This window comes from Notechis scutatus, chromosome 3 (genome assembly GCF_049901735.1).
Source record: "Notechis scutatus isolate UNSWTSFEM ecotype Mainland chromosome 3, rNotScu1.2, whole genome shotgun sequence".
NCBI lineage: Eukaryota > Metazoa > Chordata > Lepidosauria > Squamata > Elapidae > Notechis > Notechis scutatus.
In genome coordinates, this window is record NC_142011.1 from 23106923 (window position 1) to 23126185 (window position 19263).

The window sequence follows — 19263 nt, forward strand, 5'->3', positions numbered from 1 at the left end:
TGCTACCTGTATACCATTACTATTCAATTAATATTACTATGACAATGCTTATACTATTCTGTATACTATTACTATTCCATTACTATTAGCTATTACTAATTATATGTGTGTGTGTGTGTGTGTGTGTGTGGTATTCAGCTTTGTTTGGGTCTTTTCCGACGTCATTATAGTTGTGCTTTTAAAGTTGTAGCAACGTTTCGGCAGAATCTCATCTGCCATCATCAGGCTTGTGTATTGGGTTCATCTGTGAGAAACAGAAACGGCTGTGAAAGTCTGACTCACAGATGAACACAATACAGAAACCTGATGATGGCAGATGAGATTCTGCCGAAACGTTGCTACAACTTTAAAAGCACAACTATAATGACGTGGGAAAAGACCCAAACAAAGCTGAATACCATACATATCAATACCAACAAAAACTTAAGAAAACAAATATATATATATGTATGTATGTATGTATGTATGTATGTATGTATGTATTTGTGTATGTGTGTATCTATCTATCTATCTATCTATCTATCTATCTATCTATCTATCTATCTATCTATCTATCTATCATCTATCTATCTTTGGTTATTTGGGTTTTCTCCCATGTAAAATTGGAAGTATCTAGGCGACATTTCGATGAAGTCTCATTCATCATCTTCAGGCTTGTGTCTTCAGCTTTATGCTTCTCGGAGTATGTATGTATATATTTAAGTATATATATATACTGTATAGCCATAGCCTCCTCTATGCTATTGCTAGTATGCATCATCAGTTCTTAAGACTGTTTCTGTCTTAAGTTCCTTCTCTCTGAGATCTTACTTTAATGTTATTTTAATGTTAATGTAAAGCTCCTGCACCCTTTTTATGTTGTGCCTTGTCTTGCTGTGATACTACACTTCTTTCCCCCTGTTTTGGACCATCGAATCCTTCTGAAGAGGAGAAAAATGCCTTCTTTCATTTGGCTACTGTAGTCTGCTGTTTGCTCCAAAACACGCCGTCTCCTCTTGCTCTCTCCTCCCAGCTTCTCCCACACCTGTTTTAAAGTTGCACGCTTTATTGGCAACTCCGCTCCGTTAACGCTGGGGGAAAGGCTCAAATCGGAGGAAAAGAAAGGCAGCCCAGGCGCCTGCAATTTCGCTAAGCAGCCTGTCTGTCTGCAGGCCTCCATGGCCTCTGCCAATCCTTTTCTCTGCTGCAAAAATTGCCACACGTCCATCGAGAGTCAAGCCCAACTCAAGACAGACTCTGAACCACCAAAGCAACTGCTCGAATTGATAGCAAGTTCTCAGGAGGTCCGACAGAGGAAGTCTTCCAACTACCACCACCACCACCCCCCACTGCCCCAGCCTGTTAGGTGACAAGGTAGAAAATAAATCTGATTTTTTTTTTTTTTGTACTGTCTTGAATGCCAGTGCTCTGTTTCTGAATGAGAGTACTTCCGCCTCTTCTTTTTCCAGGACACCGAGAATCCAAATTTGGTTTAATCCTCGCCTTAAATACACACACGCCGTGTCCTGCCTTTCACTCTTGACCCGCGTCCACATTAAACCTGGCGCATTTTGCCGGCCTCCCTCTTGTCGCAACCCCTCCAAGGGGAGCAGAAGCGTTAAAACCTCTCGCCCGTAATGCCGCTTCTGACCTCGAGATGGCGCTCTTTTCTTCTCCTCTTCCCCGTGTTCAACTTCCAAATCCCTGTCCGCAAAACTCTGGGACAGAATTGCGAGGGGGAGACGGAGGTTCACCGGACTTGTTGATCTCCGTTAAGAAACGAGGGGGGAAAAAACCAACAACAACAACAGAGAAGGGAGAGGAATTGCCTGGAGGAAGTGCTGCCCGGCCTCTTGATTCTCAGGGAGCCCGGGAACCCGTCCACACGTTCGGTGTGGATTTGAAGCTGAACCCCGGGAGTTCCGAAGACCCATTGGAGGGCCTGATGGGTTATTTTTCCTCCCTCCTCCGCCTCCCCAACGATCTACCTTTCGGGAACGAGCTGTAGACTTTGGGGGCCGCGTGACGCCCCTCCCCATCTGCTCGGTTGTCCCGGGATTTGGTGCGCGGAGGGGGTTTCCACCGCACCCCCCGTTCCCGTCTGCCGCCACCTTCCACTCCGCCTCCCCGGCTCGCCAGGAAGATACCCGCCGTGCCCGCTTGCTGATCTCGCCCTTCTTCGGCTGAAGCAGGATGTAGCTTCTCTTCACCGATGTCCGCCCCTCCGCCGCAAGCCCGCTCCGGCGTTGCTCTGCGGTCGTGGGAAAGGAAGTCAGTGGCGAGGTGAGAGACGGTGGCTGGGCGGGGGGGGGGGCGGACGGGCAGCGGAGAAATTGGGGGCCGCGGCGGGAGGGAAGAGATCCCGCGATCGCTCGGCGCCGCCGTGGGGAGACGGGGATCTCGCCGCCTCCGGGGGCAACGCTTTGGCGGGCCGCGGGAAACCTGGGCTGGGAGAGGCTGGAGGGTTTCTGCTCCTCCGAAAGGATCGCTGGATCTGGTGGCTGAGGCCATCTGGGAGAAAGCAACAGTGCGAGGAAGCACGTAAGGCAGGCAGGCATCTCGGGGTTGACGGCGTTTCCAAATATATACATATAAATATGCATACATGCACACACACATGCATATTTTGTTGTTATGACGACTCTCGTGAGTTATTCCTCCACCCCCCCGTGGTGGTAAGGAAGGATTCCTCTTCTTCCAGAGATCGTTAGAAAGATGTGCAAATCATTGTTTGCATTAGGCTAAAACTCAGTTTAGCTCCTTCTCTTCCCTACCAGGCTAGCCTAATTGCTACCTCCACCATTGCCAGGTTGTTTGGAAGCACTGAGCTGATGGCCTCAAACTCCGTTTGCCACAAATGCATTGATGAATACACACACACACACACACATACACACACCCCTTTCCACCCTGGCTGATGCAGTAGCCTACAAATTTAAGCAGAATGTCTTCCTCCCGTTATACAGTACTAACATTTTTTAAAATCCCATCTCCCCTGTTTCATGCAAGGAGTTACAGACCTTTTAATATCACACCATTCAAAAGTCTGTCTCTCCTCTCCACCCCGATGTTTTGTCATCCAGTGAGCTCCCTGTAGGGCAGTCTTTAAAATAGGTAACATTCCTTAACTCAGGTGGGTTATATAGGGATGTTTAAAATACTGGAGATGGATGGTTTTCCGTATGCACATTATGGGCCTCTGTGTGTGTGTGTGTGCGCACGCATGTGTGCACAACATGTGTCTGGGGGTTTGTTTTGACTGCAACCAGTTTGCCATTGCATTGAAAAAGCTACCACTTTCAGAGAGTAGGAATATAATGCTGTGGAAGTACCCTGGCTTTCTTCTGTGTTAGATGTTCTTCATGTAGAAGGAACGCTATGTAAGTTTTAAAAGCAAGGTTGCTAATAGATGCACTATTGTAAATTGTTAATGTCAGCCTGGGCTGCTACAAAAAGATGAGAAGCACACATGGAGGGAGTAAAGGGGGAAATGTCCATTCTTCTTTAAATCGTTAGATATAATCTGTTCACTGTTTAAAACATAATCCATCCCTTTAGCAAAGGAGAACTTATTTGGAAAATGTAGCTAAATGCATAGGTGAAATGAGCAATGCTTTGATATTTTAGAACTAGTGAATACAAAATACACGCTGATATTTCAGTCTGAAAATGCATGCATTTTAGTGGATAGATGATCAGGTAGATCAATTTAAATTAATAGATTATTGTAGTCATATCTGCAAAGCAAAAAGGCCATGGGAAAAGTGGTGTACAGTTTATGTCAGCATTATTGCAAATTCTTCTTTCCCTCTCCCTGGGAAAGTATAATGTAGCATATAATGTGTTTTCTTAAGATTGTATACAAAAAAGTACATATCTGAATAATGGAATATACATTTTGGTGGGTCTGTGCCTGGTTATTTCTTTATATTTTTATGGCATATATACTTTATGGGTAAAGATGTTTGATTTTTGGCCTTTCTTGATGAAACACTAAGAATTATATTACCTCAGGGTAGTTAACTGTCAGATCCTTTAACTTGTTCCATAGGCCTATTTTCCTACTCATCCTTTTTCCAAAGTCCAAAGCTTCTAATGATAATAGAAAACATCCTGTCAAGAAACAAGCTCCTGCGTGGAACCTGTGTGTGTGTGTGTGTGTGTGTGTGTGTGTGTGTGTGAAGGAACTGCAAAACGACAGAAAGAAGCTAACTGGCATTAAAATGACAAATGTTAACATGACTTGAATGATTGGCCCACATTATGCGCCTATCTCTTCAAACATGTCCACAAATGTAACACATTATGCGCCTATCTCTTCAAACATGTCCACAAATGTATCTTAATTTTTAATCTAAAAGGATTGGTAAAAATGAAAAATGAATATGGGATGCTTTTGAGAAAGTTGAAATGAATGAAAATGGATGTTGGGCTTATGAGGATGATCTAGCTTTTCCAGAATGATACAACACAGATATTTGTGCCTTTGGGAGAAGACATATAAAGAATTTGTCTTCAGCACTTTAGGTAGTGGATAGCTCCTTACTACTAAAATGTAAGGAATTGGACATAGTCTGTACTAAGATTTTGTTAGCTAAAAGCCCTTATTAGCATCCTCTCCTTTCAATTCACTTTCTTTAGGACTTTTTGTTCAATTTCAGCACCATGACACTGAACAGCAGCCTGTGCTCTTACAGCCAATCTGTCTCTGCTGCTCCTTGGAGCAAACTAACCAAGCTATTTGTATATCTCCCCGATTAATTGAACAAACAGGCAGTTTGCAAACAAAGGAAGAAGCTTTCCATTTAATTTGCTGAAGTTACCAGTAATTCTGTGCTTTATTTTCTTTACAGGCATGGAGGAGCAGGAAAACAGATGAAGAGAACCTGTCTGGAACTGTGAGACCCCAGGAATCACTTGTCAACCTGTCTCAGTCTTTTTAAAAGATAAGCAATGCCTGCAGGAATGAATAAACATGGATCTCGATCTACTACCTCTTTGCCCCCGGATCCCATGGAGATTGTCAGGAGCAAAGCTTGTTCCAGAAGGGTCAAACTTAACGTGGGGGGGTTGGCACATGAGGTTTTATGGCGAACCTTGGACAGGTTACCACGGACAAGATTGGGTAAACTCAGAGATTGCAATACTCATGAATCTCTGATGGATATATGTGATGACTATAACTTGGAGGAGAATGAATATTTCTTTGATAGGCACCCTGGGGCATTTACTTCTATCTTGAACTTTTACCGGACGGGCAAGTTGCACATGATGGAGGAAATGTGTGCCTTGTCCTTCAGCCAAGAACTGGACTATTGGGGAATTGATGAAATTTATCTAGAGTCTTGTTGCCAGGCAAGGTACCACCAGAAAAAGGAACAGATGAATGAGGAGCTCAAGAGGGAAGCAGAGACCATGCGTGAAAGGGAGGGAGAGGAATTTGATAACACTTGCTGTGCAGAAAAGAGAAAAAAACTCTGGGACCTTTTGGAGAAACCCAATTCTTCTGTAGCAGCCAAGGTAATATCCAATCCATCCATTCTTGATCTGTGATAGATAGGGCTAAAAAGTTGTACCTTCCTGGTGATTGTCCCTGGCTATTTTTGATGTACAAAGAGATAAGAAAAACTCAGTGATGGTTTATTTCTTTAAAGTCCTTATGTTTTTCAGCTTGGCAGGGAATTAGGTTCTATAATTATTTTTAATAGAGGTTTCTTTGCAACAGGTATAGAAATGGAATTGATATTGCCTTATTTTAGAAGGTTCATTCAGAATCGCAGTCTAACCTTGGAATTATGTGGAGATCTCTCACCTACTGCATATAGTAACCAGATTTAATCCTACTCAGCTTTTAGAGTCAATGTCATCTAGGTATTGCTATGTAGCAATGAAGTGAAGTTGTTCAAAACAAAGGCAAAAAATGCCTTCTGAACACATCCAGTTATGTGAAAATGTGACATAATCTCTGTTTGATTAGAATGTTGTTGTTATACTTCCTTTCTTTACTTAGAAGGATTAGGGATTACAGCAATTTTTATATTCAATTTTCACCTTGGCAATCTGTAAACCTTGTTTTGTTTCCAATAGATTCCATTACTATCATTTTCTAATTCTAAATCCCCCACTCCTTTCTAATATATTTGTGCAGGTTTTGATGATTTCATTTTAGAGGAAGTCAGAAACCTCTACAAATTCCAAGTTGCCTCTTACTATGGTTGGGTGTAGTTTGAAGATGATTCTGAAAAGGTGCTGTAAATAGATAGATCCTTCCATATCAGCCAGAAAAAAGCAACTATTTTAAGGAGTTTCCTTCGAGTAATTGACTGCATCGTTGGCAGCCCTTTGCAATAGGCCAGGTCAGAAAACAGACACCCCATTGATTACAGGAATTTGACTTTATCGTTGTACACTATAATAACAGAATCTTGAAAACCTGCCAATTTACCTTTGCCCCCGCTTATACCAAATAGAATCAAAGCAGAGTTGTTTTGAATTTCTTCCTCACGTTCTCTCCTTCCTCAGAATTAAGTTGTCATGTATTTTCTTTTAATGGTTCTCCTAATGACTATTGTATTCCTATATCAAGGTTATCTCTGCACCCCATTATACTCAATTGACATGGTCGAGAATTCAGTTAGGACTATGCTTGCTTTGAAAGTGATTCAAATAACTACTTCACAGTTTGCAGAAGTATCGCATCTCTCTATTACTAATTAAAGCAGCCACAGCTTTTTTGTGTGTGTGTGTGTGCGTTACATGAGCCTAAAAAAATGCCACAGGTATAAGGGGTCAAATCATTAAAGCAACTTGGTTTTTTCATACTTAACATGGAAGCCCAGAGAAAGACATCATTGTTTCAATGAATACCAAAAAAAGGCCCCAAATACTTCTTCCAAACAGGTTTCCAAGGGTGCATTGCTCTACCCGTTATACAGATTGCATTGAGGCCACCAGACACATTTCTCTCATAGGTGCTCAAAAATTATCCCAATTTTTAAATCCCAATTTTTAAAAAAATATATCTCGAGGTCCCACTTGATAGAAAGCTGGCCTGGCTGGTCTTTTGGCTGAGGAATGAACTGTTGAAGACTGTCAGCTAAAAAGATACTCCTTTAGTCTTTTTAGCTGCCAGAAAAAGAGAGTGTGGGAAAACAAGGCATTCTTGAAATGCCTAGATATCAACTCAGCAGCCTAAAGTTGTCAGAGCATAAGAAGGTTATTGGAGAGCATGATGGATGACTCTTGGAGACTGATGTGTCCTATTGGAGAAGTCACATCCAGGGGGTGGAGGAAAGACCAGGGTTAAGGGGGAAATGTATGATGTGATTTAGTACCAACATGGCAATTTCTATTAAACCAATTTACTTTTTCTGATGTGGCTAGAGACTTTTGCTTTAAATGAGAGGGATTTGTTGGAGCCCTGACGGCCAGCCGGTACTAATTCTGGAGTCCCATTGCTGCTTCACAGTCTAAGTGAAACCACAACCAAAAATGGATAGTACAGGTGGCTGGCTATGAGAAGAGGACCTGACATTCAGAGAGGATGGCTTTTAGCAGAGCTCCTACTTTTCCTGTAAATTATCCCAGGTTCTACCCTTGGCATCTCTGTTTTAAAAGGAGATTGGGCAACAGTGGCTAAACAACCTGAAAAGCCTTTGCCAAGCATAGACTGAAGGTGCTTCTTTTAACCTTAGAAGATCAGATGGCCAACAGAGCCTTGGGTTACATTTCTAGAATCTTCCAAAAGTTGTTGCCAAATTATGAGGAAGGGGAAAACTATTTAGCACAAAATCTTGTTACCGTACTTGCATTTAACTAATTGCGATTGCATTGTAGCAATTAATTCATTGAATTCCAAATGTCCTTAGTAGGGAACCTTACCTTTCTCTGATTTTTCATGATGTGTAATAATTTCAAAATCATTTATAAAGTGCAGTGGAGCTGAGCAGACCTAGATATGTGTACTGTAGCTTTGTTCAAGCCCTCAAAGATCTGTATACACAAGTTAGAACTTCTAATAACAACTTTTCATATCCTATCCTGAGGAATTTGCACCCAATATTCATGCAAACGACATCATTTCTAAAAGGATACCAGATACCAGTTTGTATAAATCTTTTTTCTGTTAAGAATACCTAGAAACAATCATTCAATCCTCTCTTGTGTTTGAGATAGAAATATTAACTTACACTCCTTTATATATAGGTAATATAGAACATATGTATCAAAGGATACTGCAGTTATCTGTATTTGTACCTCTCAGCAAAATGCAACCTGAAAAGCCATATTTTACATTCATTTCCTCATTCTTTCTTCCATGGAGAAGCGGGGGGGTACATGCTGAAAGGATTAATGCTAAAAAAAAAAATCACTATCCTACTTGGCAGCTAATTAAATATTTCATGCTGTTATAGAAGCTACATGTTACCACTAGCAACAGCATGCCTGCAAAGAAACTGGGCACAAATATGGAGACTAATACCGGCAACATATAATTATTAAAATTGGCAAGTATTAAGATGGTCAAATATCAGGCTCTTGTAGAAAAGCAAGGATTTTGAAATAGACTTCAGGGTAATCCAGGAGATTCTTGGAAGCTTATCAAGTATCACTCTACGGCTGAATTTGCATAACCCGTTAGGCTAAGCATTAGACATGCTGTGGTTCTGCATTTACTTGTTTAGCAGTGTTTGTAACCTGTCCAATTCTGGAGGTCTCTGGTGGCACACTGCAAAATAAAGAGCATAGAAATGTGTAATTATAAAACCCCAAAATTAAATGTAGATGAACACCCCCATTCAAAACTACGAAGGCCCATGGCTACACTGATATAATACAGCCTGACTTGCTTATAGAATATTAACAAGGTGAGAGTTGCGTGTAGGTCCCTAAACTGGGGTTGCCACAAAAAAGACCCATATTCCAAAAGGTAGGGTCTTTTAATAGGCTCTTTCTAGATGACCAGAGCTGTTATGGCAGAGCATATTGTATAAGCCATAATCTAATTTTTTTGATTGGATATAACATTTAAAGATTGCAGGTGTTCAGTTAACCTACTAGGTTTAGGATTTAACATGTGATCTGATCATTGTGGAGATCATTTATTCATTCACTAAGAGTTGGGAATAGCTTGATGGCACATAATTAATCGATTAATCAAGGAACTCTGTCTCAGTTTCCAATGATAGAAGCAAAGAAACTTTTTTTCCTGGCTGGATTCCTGCAGTATGCTTAACTAGGTCAGTGAGAGATCTGGCAGGAGAAAGAAAGAGTCAACTTAAGTGTTACCTGACTCCAGACTGACTCTGGAGATGAGCAAGGTGGGAAATCTGGCCAAACAAATCCATGTTTGTAAAACATACACAAAACACAACTGGCAAAAGATTCTGTTCTCCCTTGGTCCAAGGCTTGGGAGTACAGAGAGTGCTTTATGGCTTTCCAGGATTCCACTGGGGCTCAAATAGAGGTTTTGTATGTATATATGTGTTTATTTTTGACTTAACATGTTGTCTAAACAGAGCCCGTTTAGTGGGTTAATGATTCGGTGTGTTGTGCTAATATATTGCACTACTTGAGTTAAACATGATTTGCTAATGTGGCTATAGTCTCAACCTGTTAGGTGAGGATTGGTAATACTGAAGGTCAAAGCATTCCATGGTGTTAGAAGGTTACCCAGGTACATCTATAAAGGTGAAGTGGAAAACTCTTCCATTCTGAATTTTTCCTGTTTGCCACATAGCTCTACTCTACTATCCACTATCTCTATTCCTTTCCATGATGCATCAAGAGAGATCTAGGGATCCCGCTGAGTTAAGAAATGATGGTGTTGAGATCCAAGCAGATTTGCCAATGCCTTGGGAAGAACAGCTTGCATCCCAGAGGCAGGATTTGACTATGTTACTTAAAAGCTTTTTGCCAGACAGATGAGTTCAGTGTTTTCTTTGCTTAAATTTCTGGATGTCATGTCAAAGATTTAGGGGTCTTTGGTGTGCATTAGGAAAATAAATGTTGACGTGTTTATTTTGCACTGTCGCTGGGTCCCAAACTGCCTTTGCTTCTATTTCAGATGGCGTTACACTGCATCTGAATAATAAGATCTTCTCTGACATAGTATCAAAATCCATTAGAAGCTCCTTACATTGTATTGATTTACTGTATATGAGGATGATCTTCCTTGCCAAAATGTCTTTTGTGATTTATATATTATATCCAGGTTTGTCTTTAGGAACAAACAATCCAGCACAAATGCATTTAGCAATTGAAGACATGCATATCAATATCATCATTCATCATTATTTTAACCATTGTCTATCCAAGGTCTCTTCCACATGTTTCCAACCAATACGGTCCTGAGCTTTCCTTTGCCAATTGGGCCCGTCATAGTTTCTGAAGTCATTGATCCACCTTGTTTTAGATCTCTTTCGTGGACACTTTTTATCAAGTGGGATCCATTCTATGACTGCCTTGGTCCACCTGCCACCAGTTCTTCTTGCTATGCCATTTCATTCTATTGGGATGTGTCAAGGCAAAGGTGCTTGGTTGGGTAAATGAAATTGTGGGCTAGGTTATCGGACATGTATATATCCAGAAGGGTCTCCCAAGGCGAACAGGCCATAATGCATACCTCAAACTAACACCGATCACATCTGCCAACCTGTATTGGACCAGCGTGATAGATTATGGTCTATATTCCTCCCACATATCAACATAATTATTCTTTAATTTATAAATTTGCTATCCTTCTTTTCATCATTTAAATTGTCCCAACCTAGATATGTTTAGAAATGTTTGCAGTAAACAGTTTGAAAAGATGTAGTTCCAAAGCACTTATATGGAAACGTTTAAAAATGTTTTCATGAGTACAAAAAACAGAATGAATCAGATCAATGAGTATATGTGAAAGTAATATGGACCAGCAAAATGTTATCTCATCCAAGTAAACCAAACAATGCAGATTCAGATGTGAAATGTTTATATGTTTCATGAAAACAAAGCCTTAGCTTCTTATATCTTAGCAAAGTCCAATGTACTGAAGTTCTTCTTCGCAATTAGGAAACAAATGATTGTTCACTCACAGTTCCTATCCATCTTTGCTGTCTCTCTCTTGAATGGGTTCAGAATCTACTACAGCAGTTCTTTTGGAAAAATCTTTCCTTGATATGTAATGAGGAAGAGGAAAAGGAAATACTGAATTATTTTCCAGATGGTTTAAGTGGATCATTTGTTCCTTCATATACACTAAACCTACTGTTATTAAAATCGGGGATTAACCAAAAAAAAGCTAAAGGAGAATAGCAGTGGTGCAATTAATCATTTTAAGGAAAATGAAATGATTTCATTTTCTCGATTTCAGTGGGGAATTAAGCTTTAGTTTGTTTCTTTTTTCTCGTTGAGCCAAATGAGACTTTGCTGTGGCTAAACTTTGGCATACATTAAAATTATGTAGCACAATAATACTACATAGTAATTATGAGAACTTTCCAAGTTGATTAACCTGTAATTAAAGAAAGATAGGAAATGTGTTTGGTTCACATTTTAATTTGACCTTGCTTAAGTTCATATTTTTGAATAAACATGACAAACACAAATATTCAAATATTACTTTTCATACTGCCTCATGTTCCAATGCTGATTCTCCCTGGAAAATATAAGAACAAAAAATGCATTTATTGGGGAAAAACATACAGAAAATCATGTACCTTTCCAAAACAACATCCAAAAATGAACTTTAGTGAAGAAAATGACTTGCAAAAAGTACATATATTAGACAAAACTACTTACAAAACATGTGTATTAGAAGAAAAAAGCATAGCTGCAAATTATTTCATGCACTTATCTTTTTCTCTCTATCTGTCCCTTTCCCTCAGTTTGCTCTGTTAATTGAAGCGAATACAGATGCCTCTAAATTTGAACCCAGAACTAATGCTAGGGAAGAAAGGAGTATTTAATATTTTACCCAAGCTATGTTCTAAATTTAAATATTCTTGGAATTGCTATTAGTTCCTGTAGGTAAGTAAGAGAAACATTTGCAAAAAACCCAACTAGCATTAAAATTAGAAGATATTTAACATGAGGAAATATCAGAATGAAGAATGATTAAAAAGAAGGAGGTGGAGGAGGAGGAGTGGAAGGAAGAAGAGGAGGAAGAAGGGAGGAGGTAGAGAAGGAAGAAGAGGAGTTATGTACCATATATGGTTTGTCCTTATCAAAGAGTTCGTCCTTATCAAAGAGGAGGCTCTGCACAGTCATGAGTGAAGCAGCTGCACTTGATTATTATAATTTAGTGAGTACAATCTGCACACATTTCAAGTCCATCCCATCCCATTGCAGGCAACTTACTTCATAAATATCATCCATTGTGTTGAGTAGGTGGTATTGTTTTACAGAGCAAGGACTTTCTTTCCTTCTCTTTCCTTGATCTCGCTCTCTCTTGCACATGTTGTAAATTTTCTTTTGGTCTTTTTTTATTGTCAGCAAAGCATGTTATTCTTCTGAGAAACTCTGTTACTGATTGATTATGGAAAGAAATTTAGGATTTATTTGTGGATGGGGGGAGGGAATTGTCCAAATTTAGTAGGGCATTCAGATTGAATCCGCCATAACTGCTTTCCTGACCTTTTAACTTCCATACATCTATGATCTCTTCCCGTTGTCAGATAAACAAATCCATATCTAATTGTAGTCCACTACTTTTATATGCATTTCTTCTTCTAGATGCTTTTTTTTGCTATTTTAAAAATAATTTAAAACAGCATAACATACCTTCTAAATTCCACTGCATGTCCATCATGCATACTTGAAAACAGTTCTGCTCACTGTAAGCACAGGAATCCTTTGAGAGAAAGCATGTTCCAGGCCCTTATTCATTTAAGAAATTAAATTTAGCTTGAATGCTTTGGAATTATTACTGCTCAGAGTCTAATCATTCAATCTGAGAAAAGGTGCTGGAATGAATAAAGGCTTCCCTATTACAAACAGTAGTGTAGGATGCAAATCACTTGATTGCATTCTAATTCAATATCAGATCCATTTAATATGTTCCTTATATATAATTGGTTAAGTTTCAGTGTGTAGCTTAGAAATGGGCTTCTTGCTGGTTTACAACTTCTAACATTCCTCAATGCTGACCACTGGGGTGGCTTGGCTGTGTGATACCACAATATATAAAGGACTTCCTCAGCTCTGAGCAGCTGGACCACACACTGGATGACAATATCACAATAAAGCCAGCATCAGATTATCTCCAGACTGGAAATTGCACATTGCTCAATACTGAATACTGAACCTCCAAATTCTGAAGTCATTGATCCACCTTGTTTTAGATCTCTTTCGTGGACACTTTTTATCAAGTGGGATCCATTCTATGACTGCCTTGGTCCACCTGCCACCAGTTCTTCTTGCTATGCCATTTCATTCTATTGGGATGTGTCAAGGCAAAGGTGCTTGGTTGGGTAAATGAAATTGTGGGCTAGGTTATCGGACATGTATATATCCAGAAGGGTCTCCCAAGGCGAACAGGCCATAATGCATACCTCAAACTAACACCGATCACATCTGCCAACCTGTATTGGACCAGCGTGATAGATTATGGTCTATATTCCTCCCACATATCAACATAATTATTCTTTAATTTATAAATTTGCTATCCTTCTTTTCATAAGCTCATTATCCTAGGCTTTCAAAAACTATTTTGATGACTGACAAAATCTCAGCAAATCCCAACCGTCATACCATACGTGTTGCGTGGAGCGGACTGGACATGTTCCCAAGGATATCTGGCAAATCTGGATAGCTTTGATTCATAATTGCATCCTGCCACAATGGCCATTGTCACACAGTTAACGCTGTGAATGTGAAAATTGTAGGGATGGAGAAAGTCAGAACCCAGTGACTCATGTCGCAAATACCAGGGTGCATTCAAAGAAGTTCCATTTCTTTCTGAAGAACCACATTTCATTTCTCTTTATTAATTGGTCTTTGTTGGGAAACTAAATAGATGAATCCTATCTGGTTCAGTTCAGCAGAGAGGTTTGCACAATAATTGAAGTATGAGCATTTGTGGTGTCAATTTGTTTGGCAGTGGTCCTTAATCTTCAAAGCTAATTAACAGGCCTTCATGATTTGTCTTAGGAATTGCTCAATGCTACCAATGATCCCCTAAGTTTCCTTAGACTGAAGATGGTGGGTTTACAAAAGCTAATATATTTATTTGAATAATCCCTGCAGTTTTAGAGAAGGAGGAGAAATTTATTGGAATATGAATTGATCCAATGTAAGTTTTCAACTAGTACAAAGATGTGAAGAGAGTTTTATGTTGTAATTCAAACAAACCAAGTTTTGAAATTCAATGCAGAATCGAACAGTGCATATATAAAGAGAAAATATGTTTAAAACATTAACCTTATGAAAAGCTACTTTAAAATTAATACTTGTTAAATAAATGCACTCAAAATATATAACAAAAAGGTGTGCATAATGTAGGAAAATGCATGCAAAATGTATATATTGTAGTCATGCTATTTTTTAAAAAAAAAATTTTTAAATTCAAACAATGATCAACCAAGCAAAGTTGAACTTGTTAGACAACCCCAATAATGGATTAGAGATGCCTAACAAGTTCAATTGGAGATGCCTAACATGTTCAACTTTGCTTTCTTGTTGCCTCTGAGATTGTAGTTTTAGCCTACTCAGTGATGCAGTGGTTAGAGTGCAGTTGAGCCTCGGCGGCGCAGTGGTTAGAGTGCAGTACTGCAGGCTACTTCTGCTGACTCTCGGCTGCCTGCAATTTGGCAGTTCAAATCCCACCAGGCTCAAGGTCGACTCAGCCTTCCATCCTTCTGAGGTTGGTAAAATGAGGACCCAGATTGATGAGGGCAATATGCAGATTCTGTAAACGGCTCAGAGAAGGCTGTAAAAGAACTGTGTAGTCGTATATAAGTCTAAGTGCTATTGCTATTGAAACAAGATGTACCTGCTTTTTCTTCTTTTCCTTTTCTTTTTCCTAGCATTCCTAGATCTTCTCAGCCCCCCCCCCTTTTTTAAATGCTTTCTGCTTCTAGACTCCACTGGTCACTATCTGCATTTAATTACCTTTGCTTCTGTTAACTTTGCCTGTTGGATTGGATTTGGCTGGAGAAAAGGTGTGTCCTTTTGCTGATGTCTCTCTTCCCTCTGGGGGCTCAGAGATTTCCAGTGAAGGCATCTTAGTGCTCCGCAATGGTGATGAATGTTAGCATTTTGGGTTATTAAATGCATTTCAATAGTTGATACTTCAAGCAGAGAATTATTTAAGAAATGCTGGTATCACTCTAGAGTTGAAGCAGGCTTCTTCTTAATTAACCCTAACAAAATTCCTTTGTGAATTTTGACCCGTATGTTAGTGTGTTTAAAAGCAATTATCATCCAAATGGAGGCTGATTAAATATTATGCATTCATACCACACACATAACGATGATTGTTAACTACTTTTATAAGGTGAATAAGAAGGACCACATTTATTTATTTTTAGCTTTATTATTTTTATAAATAACTCAAATAAGGCTGAGTTTTGCAATTGACTGCTAGTGATTTATTTGTCAATGAAGATGGTGTGCAAGTAATGTTCTTTGCATATCCCTGATGGGTAAATATTTTTTTTCTCAATAGTCCTTCAACTGCTGGCCCTGGTTACTCAGCCAACAGTCCTAGGTCCTGTAGCCTCTTTGTCACCAGATATTCAGGAACTACAACAACTATTGTAGCCCTTGACACATGTCCAGTGCGGTTGAACCTCTGACATAGCTCTCATCTTCAAAACACACAAGCCCCACAAACAAAAGTAATAGAGACAGGATAGAAATAAATACAATTTAGCCTTGAGTAGAATTATGATCCAGTAACCTATTTTTTTAATCTGTAATGTCAAGCAAAATGTCCGTGAAATTTCCTGGAATTCATTCAATACAGACAGGGAAACAAAGTGACTGTAATATTGTAAAAAAAAAAAACCCCAATAGCTATGCTTTTACAAAAGTTTAGTAAAGTCTACCCAATTTATTATAAAAAAAGCTGTGATCCAAAAGATGAGGGACCACACATATCCAGTTCTCAAAGCCTGAATATATTAAAAATGTGCTCCCTATCAGAATCAACAACAAAATCTCAATCCCTGCTTTAAAGTTAGTGGAGCTCTTCTCCATATATTTATCTGTGGTACATTATATGACACGAAGCGAGAGCTTTCTTTGCTATGACACCTGAGACAGATGAAATAAATACTAAATCATTTTCTTTTTCATTTGCTAAAGCTTGTTTTATTTTCCAATCTCAGCCTGTCTCAATTGGATGTATTAAGTAGAGCTATGCTGTGTTTTGGAAATTAGTTAGAAAAGTGAGAATAGGAGCATGAATGCAGCACCTGTATGCAACTATTTAAAGCAGTCACCTCTTTTCCAAGAGTCACATGGCTACACTCCTTAGTTGCCACATGATCCTGGGAAAAGAGGTGACTGCTTTAAAGAGTTTAAGATAGACATTACAATCATATAGAATTTTATTTAGAGTGTTAGAGTATAGACAAAGAAAAACCAACCAAAACATGATCATTTTTAACCATTTCATTGGAACGTGTTCTACAAATTCACATGGCACAATATACATGGCAAAAGAGGATGAGGAGAGAAAGAAGGAATAATTTGCTTTCTCAAGGGAAAAGAAAACATGTTGATTAGTCCTGGCTATTCGGTTGTGATAAATAGACGTTCCCTTTAGTTTGTTTCCATTTATCAGCTCTAAATGGTGCCATGATGGTGATGGATTAATTTGTATACTTCAGCTCTGTTATTTTCTTCTTCCTTTGGCTTCTGCTTTCTGGGCAGATAGTAATAGAAGGAGACAGAGAATACAACAAAGAATGAAGGATGGAAATATCATAGCAAATACAAATAGACATTTCATATCAGAAGTACTTTGTGTTCTTGTATGTTCTGCAATACCCTTTTGGAATCTAGATGATAGATAGATAGATAGATAGATAGATAGATAGATAGATAGATAGATAGACAGACAGACAGACAGACAGACAGACAGACAGACAGACAGACAGACATTGCTTTAAGAACTTTTTGGAATAAGAAACACAATAAAAGCTTGTAAAGTCCTAGCATGAAATAGGTTTTTTTTGGCTTTACCACCAAAATTTGTGTAACAGCCCATTTGCAAATAGTTTGGGATTTTTTTGCATTAGCATCCACTAAGAAATGACAAAACCTCATTTCTTGCCCAACAGCTGCACACTATATTCAAACAGAATCCTATGTAGTGATGTATTTGGGTAATTTTAGATTCCGTGTGTAAAGGTCTTACAGGGTATATTTTCAGTAAAAGGCCACATGTGTTAATTGCTTAAGCTATGAAATACACTACTGTCGTCCCACTTTTCTCTTCAGTTCACATATTAGGTTAGAAGAAAAACAAGTTTCCTACTCTAATTCCTACTCTAATTAAAATTGCATTCTGACCACCTACAATTTTTGCATATAAGATCATTCTATTATGAGTACAAGAATCAAGTGAATTTTGCTTTTGACCACTAGGATGCTACACATTTCCTTGAGAAACAACATAATTTGTTTTAGTAAAAAAATAGCATCTTTTACAAATGCTAGCAACATCTGTGGGCCTCTGTTGCCACATACACACACTTAACACACTTAGTCAGAAAATGTATTTTTATAATACGAAGAAACAAAGACTCAGGGTCATTTTAGGGGGCGGGCAATAAGACAATTGTCGGGGTTCCAAAAAGAAATCTTCCCATCTAAATATGGGCCTAAATATGATCAGATGGACCAATAATTCTTACTCAGTGCAGCAACATTTAAAAGTGAGAATATCATTCAAAAGGTATCTTCAATATTTTGAATCTCTTGTCCATTTGTACATATGGAGACAGTGATTTAAGTAGAGGAAAACCAGTGGTGGGATTAAAAAAAATTTACTACCAGTTTTGTGGGCATGGCTTGGTAGGCGTGGTGTAGCTTGGTGGGCGTGGCTTGATGGGTGTGGCAGGGGAAGGATACTGCAAAATCCCATTCCCTCCCCACCCCTCTAACCTGCTTTCCAGCTCCGTTCTCCCGTGCAGGGCAATAAAAGAAGACCCAGCCAATCAGCTGGGACTCAATGGGAGGCAGAGAATAGATGGGGGCGGGGCCAGTCAGAGGTGGTATTTGCCGGTTCTCCAAACTACCCAAAATTTCCACTACCAGTTCTCCAGAACAGGTCAGAACCTGTTGAATACTACCTCTGAAACTTATAATAACATAGGAGGTATTGAAAAGAAAATAGGAAAGTGGTTCAAATGAATGATTGTGTACCCCAATTTTTCAGAGTCTTGCAAAAGTCTGAATGCTACATCATATCAGCCAAGCTTTCACTGCAAAAGACTGCTTGCTATTTTCCTATTATCTGCAGTTCTCTTAGAGATGCCTTTGGTCCTCTTTGGGATGTGTGTCAAACCTCTGTCCCAACCGCATTGCGCCACTGTCTGTATATGCTATCAATTGGATTAAATGTACTTTCCTGAAATTACTGTCATATTTTTAAATGGGAAATCCTAGGCAACAGCAAAGTACACAAAATATCCTCAAGAGAAAGGCTAGCAACAAGAAACTTTGCCTAAAAATAGCAGCCTGTTCATTGGGAATATTTTCTAATAGGTCTTTATGGTTGCTTTCAATTTAACGGTTTCTTTTTTTAAAAAAAAATCTTCTTATCATTGCCCAATCACAGTAACACTGTAAGTAACTTGGAGGCATGAGTGAAAGATGAAATCTGGGTTTCATTATGATCCAGGAAATGCAGTTATTGCCATTGGAAGAAAAAAAAAATTTGAATTGACGCTGGAACATATGCCAACACTTCCTCCTTTAAAAAAACAAACAAATCTACCAAGGGAATTTTCCACCAGCAAGATAGTTTCTGTGGGATGGAGTGATCTTTAGGTATGACATAATCTTGCCTTTCTCTAAAGCCAACTGGATTAAAGGACACTGCATTTTATTTATACTTGCATCAGTTTTGTTGTTCATCAATTTCAAGTTGCTTCTATTTATATTTTATTTACTTGAGCCTTTGAATCAATGTTGATTCCTGGTGATTGCCTGAACTCATCTTTGCAGTATTCTTTGAAAGATTTCAAAAGTGGCTTGTCTTTGCTGCCTTCTTCCTAGAGTTGACAGGGAATGACTGGCTCAAAGTCACTCAGCTGGCTTTGTGCCTAAGGTAAGACTAGTACTCACGGCCTC

The 19263-nt window shown here is 39.0% G+C and overlaps 1 protein-coding gene across 1 annotated transcript in view; it reads left to right on the forward strand.

Moving 5' to 3' along the window:
* The first annotated feature begins 2113 nt into the window (after positions 1-2113).
* Positions 2114-19263, forward strand: part of KCNB1 (potassium voltage-gated channel subfamily B member 1) — a 209014-nt gene continuing 191864 nt past the window's right edge. The window contains exons 1-2 of the mRNA XM_026664867.2: positions 2114-2262; positions 4833-5499. Coding sequence (XP_026520652.1) covers positions 4933-5499 — 567 coding nt within the window. The 5' untranslated portion in view covers positions 2114-2262; positions 4833-4932. The remainder of the gene's footprint in view (positions 2263-4832; positions 5500-19263) is intronic.